Raw genomic sequence first — 11,922 nt, 5'->3', positions numbered from 1 at the left:
CTGGATCTCCTATGAGCTGCAGTGCTGGCATATGTGGATCTTCTATGAGCTGCAGCCACAAGTGGCAGGAGTGGCTGTAGCTGAAAGGTGGCATTAAGGCCAGAATCAAAACCCCAGTGTGTGCTGTGCATGCAGTGCTGGCATTTGTGGATCACCTATGAGCTGCAGTGCTGGCATACATGAATCTCCAGTGAGCTGCAGTGATGGCATTTGTGGATCTCCTATGAGCTGCAGTGCTGGCATACCTGGATCTATGAGCTGCAGTGCTGGCATACGTGGATCTCCTATGAGCTGCAGTGCTGGCATACCTGGATCTCCTATGAGCTGCAGTGCTGGCATTTGTGGATCTCCTATGAGCTGCAGTGCTGGCATACCTGGATCTCCTATGAGCTGCAGTGCTGGCATTTGTGGATCTCCTATGAGCTGCAGTGCTGGCATATGTGGATCTCCTATAAGCTGCAGTGCTGGCATACCTGGATCTTCTATGAGCTGCAGTGCTGGCTTGTATACGTGAATCTCCTATGAGCTGCAGTGCGGGCATTTGTGGATCTCCTATGAGCTGCAGTGCTGGCATACTTGGATCTCTCATGAGCTGCAGTGCTGGCATACCTGGATCTCCTATGAGCTGCAGTGCTGGCATACCTGGATCTCCTATGAGCTGCAGTGCTGGCATACCTGGATATCCTTTGAGCTGCAGTGCTGGCATACCTTGATCCCCTATGAGCTGCAGTGCTGGCATACCTGGATCTCCTATGAGCTGCAGTGCTGGCATACCTGGATCTCCTATGAGCTGCAGTGCTGGCATACCTGGATCTCCTATTAGCTGCAGTGCTGGCATACCTGGATCTCCTTTGAGCTGCAGTGCTGGCATACCTGGATATCCTTTGAGCTGCAGTGCTGGCATACCTGGATCTCCTATGAGCTGCAGTGCTGGCATACCTGGATCTCCTATGAGCTGCAGTGCTGGCATACCTGGATATCCTTTGAGCTGCAGTGCTGGCATACCTTGATCCCCTATGAGCTGCAGTGCTGGCATACCTGGATCTCCTATGAGCTGCAGTGCTGGCATACCTGGATCTCCTATGAGCTGCAGTGCTGGCATACCTGGATCTCCTATTAGCTGCAGTGCTGGCATTCCTGGATCTCCTTTGAGCTGCAGTGCTGGCATACCTGGATATCCTTTGAGCTGCAGTGCTGGCATACCAGGATCTCCTATGAGCTGCAGTGCTGGCATACCTGGATCTCCTATGAGCTGCAGTGCTGGCATACCTGGATCTCCTATGAGCTGCAGTGCTGGCATACATGGATCTCCTATGAGCTACAGCCATAAGTGACAGGAGTGGCTGTAGCTGAAAGGTGGCATTACGGCCAGAATAAAAACCCCCAGTGGGTGCTGTGCATGCATGGTGGGCCCCCCTCCTCATTGGGGCCCTGTTGCACCAGCCCCCCCCCACCTTAAGCCTTTTTCTTATTCCATCCTTCACCATGCAAGTGTTTAAAACAAGTGGGCACCCTGGCCCTGCATACAACTGTTGTGACATATTTCCCATAACAACACAACTGTCAGTGCCTTATCTCGCCTGCCCAGCGGTTTCACCAGTTGTTAACCCCTTCCTTGCTGCACCTCAACAGCTTTTGCATTTAGCTGAAAGTTCTCAGCTGCAATAGAATAAGAGGAAGTGAAGCTCTGAAGAGGGAGGAGGGGGGGGGGTTGTTCATATCTATACATGCTTGTGAAAAAAAAAAAAAAAGATTTTCCACTGTAAAACTACCGGAGGCTAAAATGTTCAACATGCTAATTTGAAGTAGTCACGGGCCAATGGGGGAGAGGCGAGAGAAGGTTTGCGTGGGCGGGCACTATTTGGGTGCTAGAGCCAGCCAATGAGAAAGCTGCAGGTAACGAAGATTAATAAAGAGACGTTTAGCGGAGGGCGCTTGAAGTGAGGGAGCTGTACTGTAGTGTGTGCGGAGGAGAAACTTGTGAGGGCTGACAGTCTCAGTCATGACTAGGAGGAGGAGGAGGGCACAGCTGGACGAGTCAGTGTAGACAGAGAGAGAGAGAGAGAGAGAGAGAGAGAGAGAGAAAGGCGGCTCCCTCACCACAGCTCACCTTACACCAGAGGAGGCACACAAGGTGCAGCGGGACCTCTCCGTACACGGCCATAGAGAAGCTCTCAGCGTACATAGAGGGACCTCTCCGTACACACGGCCATAGAGAAGCTCTCAGCGTATATAGAGGGACCTCTCCCTACACACGGCTATAGAGAAGCTCTCACCGTACATAGAGGGACCTCTCCGTACACGGCCACAGCGACATAGCAAGGTCCCACCATGGACAGCGCGCACGCCAAGCCCGTGTCTGAGGTACTCCGACACTTCGAGGTGAATGAGAACTGCGGGCTGAGCAGCGAGCAGGTCCGGAGGAGCAGAGAAAAGTATGGACCGAACGGTAAGTCAATCCCCGTGCTGTCACCTCAGCCCCCCCCATCCCTTAGTAATTCTATTATGTATTGCTTGACTTGTGTCCTCATCCGGACTTGTGTCACTTCTTCTTACATGTGATCATTAGGCCTCTCTGTGATGAGGAGGATGTAAGAAGTAGTGGCAGGGTCCAGCATAAGGTCCCCTATAGAAGAAGGGACTGGTTGTGTGATGTCCTGTAGATGTGTGCAGTGGAGGAGCCTTGCTGGACAGGAAGTCCTGAACAACAAGGGTTCTCCCCAACCAAGCAGAAGAATAGGAGCTGCTGTGCTTTCCTTGTCAGGACACCTGACAGCTGCTCTTCTCACCTCCAGGCTGCCAGAACAAACCAGGTTACTTTTTAGGTCATACATGTAACCATCTGATCCAACGACTCAGAATCAAGTATGTTTAGAGCTAAGAAATAGAGAAAAGATACATACGGTGTCATCGATCGATCAAGGAAAACAGATCAGTCTAAGCTAAAATGATTCTGATTGCTTTGGATGGAAACTTAAATCATTGGAAAGTAGATCAATATGATAAGTGTATGGCGCATCAAACTGTGGTGTGTGGGTTGTTTTTTTTTCAATGTTCTGATTGTATTGGACAGTAAATCTGTCAACAGCACAATCACATAGAAAGATGTTCACTGTATGATCACCGTTGAGATGACTATATACTGCATAATCTGATTGTACAATCCTCCTTTAGGGCAGGTTCACACTAGGAACTGCATGTGAATTGCACAGGAGCGCATAGCAGGTCCAAGTTTTATTGAGATGACCATACACTACATAATCTGATTGTACAATGTTCTTTTAGAGCTGGTTTACACTAGGAACTGCATGTTAATCGCACAGGAGCGCATAGCGGTTCCACATGTCATTGAGATGAACATACACTACTTAATCTCATTGTACAATCTTCCTTTAGGGCAGGTTCACACTAAGAACTGCATGTGATTTGCACAGGAGTGCATACGGTTCCACATGTCATTGAGATGAACATACACTACATAATCTGATTGTACAATCCTCCTTTAGGGCAGGTTCACACTAGGAACTGCATGTGAATTGCACAGGAGCGCATAGCGGTTCCACATGTCATTGAGATGACCATACACTACACAATCTGATTGTACAATGTTCTTTTAGAGCTGGTTTACACTAGGAACTGCATGTGAATCGCACAGGAGCGCATGGCGGTTCCACATGTCAGTGAGATGAACATACACTACATCAGTGGTCTCCAAACTTTCGGAACAACTGGCCAGTTTACGGTCCTTGAGGCTTCAAAAGGACCAGACTATGACCAGTGAGATTTGAAAACACTGTGGTGTTGTTGAGTGCAAATAGTGTCCCATTACTGGAAGGAACAGTGCCCTATTGTTGTTGTTCAAGGTAATATTGGTGCCCCATCATTGGTGTCTGCGGGAGGAATGGTACCCCATCATTGGTTTTACTGGAATAAACCGTGCCCTATTGGTGTTCAAGGTTGGAATGTGGTGCCCCATCATTGGTGTCACTGCACTACATAATCTGATTGTACAATCCTCCTTTGGGGTTGGTTCACTCTAGGAACTGCATGTGAATTGCACTGGAACGCTTTGCTGTCCCTGCACGATTCACATGCAGTTCTGTGCAGTGCGAATTCAACCCTATTCATTTTGAATGGACTGAAATTGCATCACACCAAAAGTAGTGCATGCGCTGTTTTTTGTAAACTCACTGCAACAGGATCACATGGTACTTTTGTACCATGGTATCTGGTGCAGGCAAACACATTGCATTTGTGACCTGCCTTTAGGGTGTCATTAACTTGACAACCGCTGCAGATTGCAAACAGAGTGCGACTTGAACACTGCAGGAAACGCATACAGAACGTGCCCCATCATTGGTGTCTGCGGGAGGAATGGTACCCCATCATTGGTTTTAGTTTAAGATACTGTGCCCTATTGTTGGTGTTCAAGGTAGGAATGGTACCCCATTATTAGTGTCTGCAGGAGGAATGGTACTCCATCAGTTTTAGTTGATGACATGGTGCCCAAAGGGTCAGATAAAAGCAAGCTAAGGGCCAGATACGGCCCACGGGCCATAGTTTGGAGACCACTGCACTACATAATCTGATTGTACAATCCTCCTTTGGGGTTGGTTCACACTAGGAACTGCATGTGAATCGCACTGGAACGCTTTGCGGTCCCTGCTTGATTCACATGCAGATCTGTGCAGTGCGAATTCAACCCTATTAATTATGAATGGGCTGAAATTGCATTGCACCAAAAGTAGTGCATGCGCTGTTTTTGGAAACTCCCTGCAACCTTATCACTTGGTACTTTTGTACCATGGGATCTGGTGCAGGCAAACACACTGCATTTGCGACCTGCCTTTAGGGGGTCATTAACTTCACACCTGCTGCAGATCGCAAACAGTGCGACTTGAACACTGCAGGAATTGCGTACAGAACGTGAGTTTCCCACACTGCGTTCTAGTATGAACCGGCTCTGTGGGCTGGTTTACGCCAGATGCAGTCCAATGCATTTTGTAATGTATTCCAGTGGCCCTAGTTCACACCAATGCAGTGTGTTCATGAGTCTGTTGTTTTTTTTTCTGTATGGAACACATCTGGAATGCAGCAAAACGCACTGGAACGCACATTGTCCTGAGATTTTTCAAGTGTCCAAATTAAAAGGTGGAAAAAGCACCAATGGAAAAGTCCTGGAAGTCACATGTCTCCAAAACCCCATAGGAAGGTGTATGACCGACTCAGCCTGGGGGGCGTGATCTGGTTGGGGCCAAGGCTGGGACTGCCATACACCTTCTTACAGGGTTTTGCAGAGATGTGCTTCCAGGACTTTTTCCTTTTCTATTAGATGTTTAGAGCTGAGAACAAGCTCTGTCCTTGTCTGCACTCCAAGTGGTTGCTACATAAGAGGACCCAGTGGCACCTGTAAATTTAGTTTTAGCCATAGGGAAAAAGCATTGGAACGCATTAAAAATGCATCAAGAACACTTGTAAATGCATATGCAAAGATGTGGCATGAATCAGCCCTCAGAGTAGGTTCACACTTGTGTGAGTTTTGTGCGCACGTTTGCATGGGCACAGCAGACCATTCATTTGAATAGGCTGGTGTACCTGTGAGAAATGCGGGGAATAAAGTCCCTTTTTAAAAAATGCAGGCACACATAACCATATGGCTAAGCAGCACCATGCAATTTTATACATGCAAAAACGCAACTCCTTTTCCAATGCATGGGGGTGCCATTGAGAATGCATGGCACTGAGTGCAACAGCAGAAGAGCATCGTGTGTTTCCTTAATTTCAGGAATTTATTCATTTATGCACGCGTTCCAGACCTGCACATATGTGAACCGAATGTCAGATCTACATTTTTGTAGTACAAGGGCCTGCCTGATTTAATACAATTTGATTAGATGGTTTTAATGTGTTCCCTTTTTACATAGAGTTGGTAAATCTCTAAGGCCCCTTTCACACAGCCCGTCCGTCGGATGGACTCCGTTTATCTCAGCAGGGGATCGATCCGCCGATTTCCCCCGCTGAGCAGGAGGATGACAGCTGTGTCTCTGTGCTGTGTGCGGAGACACAGCTGTCAGTTCCCCATGCATCTCTATGGGGGAAATCGGATGGGAACGGACCGTCGGTCCGATCCCATCCGATCCGCTGGACAGATGGAAAATAGGGTTTCCATCCGTGCAGATTTGATGGTTCGGATGTCAGCGGACATGTCTCCCCTGACATCCCATGCCCCATAGGAATGCATGGGGGGGACCGTTCAGATCCGCCAAAAAAAATGAACGGGCGGATCTGAACGGTCCGCCTGTGTGAAAGGGGCCTAAAGGAGATTGTATAATCAGATTGCATAGTATACAGCCTGTTTTATTTCCCGTTCACACCTGTGCAATTTGTGGCATGATGAGACATTGTCTGTGAGGCCCTTTCACATGCATGCAATGCGCTTCTGGATGTTTTGGAAGAAGGTGCAGGTCCTTCTGCAGGTGTGATTTAGTCCCATGGACTTCAATAGGCGCTCATTAAAAAAAATAAAAAAGTGTATTATTGTCACCCTATGACAAGAAAAGTGCTTTCCAGGAAAGTTTCTGCAGACACACAAGTGTGAATCTAGCTGCTAAGTGTAGACCCAAAATCAGTTTTGTTAGTATGTTTGGCATCTTGTCTCCTGGTATACAGTTTTTTATTTCTTAAGCAAACCTATTTTTTTTTTTTTTTTTTGTCAACCCGTTGAAGTTTCTTTCCTGGCGGTCCTGCCAGTAACAGCACTTCCTATTGTATACTGGCAATGCTACTCCACTGCCTTCCAATTAGCAGCAGTGTTCTCACTGTTGTATACACCTCTTCATTTAGCTGCCTATTTCTCTATTACTCTATCACAAAGGAGTTGATCTCACTCCAGGTGAGAGAGGAGTATCCAATCTGTGCTGGGTGCACGTCTAGTCTGTGGACCATGGAAGTGGCGATTGTATAGGAAATGGTTTGACAGCACTCCAGTGTCAGCGGATAAAAAGTCTTTATTTCTCCAAAAACAAGAGCACATTAAAACAGATGCCTCAAACAGCAGATGCGTTTCACGAATCAGGTTAGCTTATTCATTGCATTCAATGAATAAGCCAACCTGATTCGTGAAACGTGTCTGCTGTTTGAGGCATCTGTTTTAATGTGCTCTTGTTTTTGGAGAAATAAAGACTTTTTATCCGCTGACACTGGAGTGCTGTCAAACCATTTCCTATACAATCGCTATTTGTCTATTAGCCCAATGACTGACTGAAGGCACTTGCATGTCAGACTGACAACAGTGCTTTCCAGGAAAGTTAGTTTTCCAGGATTTCCAGTAAAAGGAACTGCAACACGTTGACAAAGTTTGCTATATACAGTGACCCATGATGCCAAATATAATGAAGAATAGATTTAGGGTTTACATACTTTTTTTTAAATGTATTTAGACCCAAGAACAATAAATAATATAATGTAGCTTACCAGTCTTCCTATGTGGTAGGTGTATTAGATTTTATTATTTCCCTGATGATCCCAGCAGTACACTCCTTATCTGTGACTGTGCTCCTTTGCTGTTCTGTATCTATGAAGGAACTGTGTTTACACCCTAGGGCAGAACATATTACATTATACTCCCACTCTTCTGTTCTTTATAACCTAGCAGAAAGGTGTTCTGTAGTCTTCAGAGGTAACTGAGAAGAAGGCGGTACAGTCAGATAGAACAGGAAGTTTTGAGCTCACAAGATTTATTTATTTTTGTAGGAACAACCCTTTTTTTTCTATGCACTTCTTATTCACAAATAAAACAATGCTTTTAATGCTATATTTATAGATCAAAAGAGAGCAAATCAGAAAAATGTATTAGAGCTTACATACAATTAAATTTAAGGATTGTGATACTGCCAGTGTTTAGAGAATGAGACTTTATATTGTAACCTGGGCCCCCAGAGATTCTCCAGATCAGAAGATTTTACTGGAGAGAACCTTTTATCTTTCCTGTTCTGTTATAGAGCACATATATTATTAGCAAAGTGTGAAGTCAGCCATTGCTGACCTTTCTTTATAAAAATGCTAGTTGCCTAGCTGTTCTGTTCCTCTGGTTTCAGTACAGTAACTGATCTGGAATAAGCTGAGAACTTCTTCAGACTTTTGTCTGACTTCCTTGATCTACATGATTGGATTTATTTATTTTAAGTACTTGTATAGCGCTAACAATTTGTGCAGTGCTTTTACATATGTATTCATGTCAGTCCCTGCCCTCAAGGCGCTTAGGTCCCTAAAGCCTCGTACACATGCAACGATTATTGGCCGACCGATCGGCCGTCTTTTGTCCAGTGTTGTGTTGGTTGAAATGTGCTGTAGACTGCATACAAATTTTCTTGGCCAACAAAAACCAACTTCAGAAGTGATGTCATGTGCTGGTTTACTTTCCATGTGTTTTTTCTTCTCTGAGCATGCCGAGTCTTGCTCATCTGAATTTTGTCTGCCGAAATCTGTACTGACTGACGGAAAATCGGCCGTTCTGTTGACGGCCAACAATTTTATAGCATGCACACCAGATTTTGTTCGGCCGAAAAGTTGGAGTCGGTTGTCGGAAGCATCATACTAACAAGCCGGAAATCGGCCGATCGGACGTTGGCTGAAAATTCACGGCCAACAATCGTTGTGTGTGTACGAGGCATTACTCACATTCCTATATACATATACTAGGGCCAATCTAGACCGGGACCAATTAACCTACCAACCAACATGTCTTTGGAGTGACTAGTACTAAAACTAGAGGGCCAGCATTAAACTCAGGCAGCTAGCTTTTCAGGGAATTAGTAGCACAGCCTCTGTGCTTGTCTCATGATAAGTTTGCTGCTTTGAATAAAACAGAACTTTTTTTTTTTTTTTTTTTTTTTTTTTCTTGTGAGGATGGAATTGTGGGAGCTGCCATTACTGACATGACTATAACATGTGCACACTTCTGGGCTGTCATCCTGTTATTGGCTTTACTACCTAATAATTCACTGGTTGGCACAAAAATGCAGCCAGTGAATTTAAAAAGCCTGAACACCTGTCCTGGACACTTGTTTTAAATCAGTGACACACTGGTTTATCAAGCAAGGGTGAGGATGTTAGACTCAGGACCTGCACCAAAAATCAAGTCAGCAGCTTTTAGGTAGGATATTGCTGGCAGCAAGTTCCTACATAAAAGTTGTCTGTACACATTTAACGTTTATGCTAATTGTGCATGTATACATAACAATTGTACCTTGTTTGTTAGGATGTAGGCTAGGGCTGCCACGATGCGTCGACTACAAAAAATCGTTGACGTGCGTGAAAAGCGTCGAGGCGTCTACGCGTGACGTCACACGCCCCCTGGCCGGCCGCCGCGCCGCTTGAAATTCCCCTGCCGGGCTCCGTCCACAACGATGCCGGAGACAAGACCGTCCACACCGATGCCGGAGACAAGAGGTGAGCGCTGACCGTCTCCAGCACCCCTGTACTCCGCCACAGCTTCTGCCGCAACGCCATCCTCCCCGATCACCCAGCTACTTAAGAGATGTCACATGTGCGGCACTACACCGGCTTGTACTGTACTGTGGCGGCTTGTAATGGCCTGTACTAGGTGGGAGGGCTTACTGGGGGGTCTGTACTGGGAGGGGGCTTATTAAGTGGTCTGTACAGTACAGACCACTTAGTAAGCCCCCCTCCCAGTACACTAGTACAGACCCCTCAGTAAGCCCTCCCACCTAGTACAGACCCCTTAGTAAGCCCCCCCCCCCCTCCCAGTGCAGACCCCTCAGTACGCCCTCCCACCTAGTACAGTCTGTACTAGGTGGGAGGGCTTACTGAGGGGTCTGCACTGGGAGGGGGGCTTACTAAGGGGTCTGTACTAGGTGGGGGGGCTTACTGAGGGGTCTGCACTGGGAGGGGGGGCTTACTAAGGGGTCTGTACTAGGTGGGAGGGCTTACTGAGGGGTCTGTACTGGGAGGGGGGCTTACTAAGTGGTCTGTACTAGGTGGGAGGGCTTACTGTGGGGTCTGTACTTGGAGGGGGCTTACTGAGGGGTCTGTATTAATTACAGGATTAATTAGCTAATCAAAAAAACACTCAATTGAGCAAAAAAAATAAAATAATCGTTAGATTAGTCGACTAATCGTAAAAATAATTGATGGATTAGTCGACAGACAAATTAATCGTTAGTTGCAGCCCTAATGTAGGCACCTTTTTCCACCTAGCTGCCTCAGTATTCAGGACCAATAGCATACATTTATGTTAAATGCTGTAGCTGTTGGCACAAATGTTTACAGAGTTACAGGGTTAAATATGGTCCAAGCGCAGGAGCGTGGATGCAGTTTTTTTTTTTTTTTATTACATTTTTAACTAAATATGGAGTTGTGTGCATGAGCCTATAGCATAACATGTGGCTGCACTCCTATCTTTAAACAAAACTTTACACATTACCAATCTGACTGCAGCATATTTTTCACCAGTATGCATGAGCCCTTTTGTGCCTTTAGCAAAAACAAAACAACCCAAAATGTTTTTTTGTAGTTTGTTTTCTAAACGTAAACTTTTCGTATCCGAAAAGATGTTTTCTGTATTTGTTTCAAGAACTCAGCACCTGTGTTCAGGTGTTCGCGCAAGGTCATGCAAGAGCCATTGATGCTAGTAAATCTTTAAATGACAAAGTGAGTGCCCAGACCCTTTACTGAGCCTGTGAATAGCACATGGGAAGTGCTCAGAGCCTGTCAGGTAGGCAGCATATTTTCACAGGTGTGAAAAGCTCTCGTGTGATTCTAGATGTAGGAGTTGTCTGATTCATACACCTGTTTATGTAATTGTTCATCTAAAGTGAGTTTTCTGTGAACGTAAAGGCAATTTCAAAATTGCAATGTTGTGGGAAAAAGTAAGCTATTGCTAGATGGTGTCTGTCATTTGCAATTTGCCTTAGCTAGAAGACAAAACTTGCTAACATATAAAAATGTTAGCACGGTTCTGAAAACCTATGTCAGTTTGAAACAACCCAGTCATTTCAGTGAAGAAAGGATATTTCTATTTTTAAAGTGTCAATATACATTCTGCATCCTTCTTTTTTCCTTATTGTATTATTTCTGACTAAATATGCAATATGGGAGGTTTCTTTTTATAATGTGTATAATATCAGGGCTGACTTTTATAACGTTTCATACATAAGCTGCGATCTTCGGGAGGATTAATAATAAAACCTTCAGCAAAGGAAAAATAGTGGTGTTGGCTTTCATTGAATAATCTGCTCTTTGCAAATGACAGCTGGATTCTCATTGTCATAGCACCACTTTTCCTTTTCTGCCAGGTTTCTTCAACCTTTGCTGATTCATAGCTAGTCATGTTTAGATTTCACTTTTCTTTAATTTTATTTTTTTTATAAATCTTTATAAACATTTAGGAGCCAATAAAGATGAAATATTGGAGCAGTTCTATAACAATGTATTCCATTATTATGATTGCTTATAACTTCAAGTATTGACTTAGCAAATAGCCCTGGTATCTTTATTTCCATTTTATTCAGTTGCCTTTGGCGCACAGGTGCTCCTGTAATTGAATATGTACATTGTTGTTTTGCATAGAACTGTTCATATATTAAGTACTATGCCAGCAGAACTACTATGGAGTAGGCAAGCAGACTTTTTTTGAATGGAGGTAGGTAACAAATGCCATGAGTATTAAGGGAAGTGCATTATGGGATTTGTGACATCTCGTGTATCTGTTTTTATCAGTTCAGAGTGATGTGTATGAAGCAATACCTAATTTACTGTATAGTAGTGTTTCCCCGTTGGCCCTACAAAGCATTTGCACGAGTACTCGTGCAAATGCTCCATTACTAAAACTGATATCTTCAAGTCTGCAGACTGACTGGGTGCACATATGTGCGGGGTGGGTTTCAGTGTGATTTGCAAAGA

At 45.0% G+C, this 11,922-nt stretch overlaps 1 protein-coding gene across 1 annotated transcript in view; it reads left to right on the top strand.

The window, feature by feature from the left end:
• The first annotated feature begins 2,249 nt into the window (after positions 1–2,249).
• Positions 2,250–11,922, top strand: part of ATP2A3 (ATPase sarcoplasmic/endoplasmic reticulum Ca2+ transporting 3) — a 409,528-nt gene continuing 399,855 nt past the window's right edge. Inside the window, exon 1 of the mRNA XM_082244776.1 lies at positions 2,250–2,449. Coding sequence (XP_082100902.1) covers positions 2,332–2,449 — 118 coding nt within the window. The 5' untranslated portion in view covers positions 2,250–2,331. The remainder of the gene's footprint in view (positions 2,450–11,922) is intronic.

Source organism: Pelophylax lessonae (assembly GCF_965119305.1).
Source record: "Pelophylax lessonae genome assembly, chromosome: 2".
NCBI classification, from domain to species: domain Eukaryota; kingdom Metazoa; phylum Chordata; class Amphibia; order Anura; family Ranidae; genus Pelophylax; species Pelophylax lessonae.
Note: the sequence above shows the minus strand (reverse complement) of the source record. Positions and strands in the feature narration are given on the sequence as shown.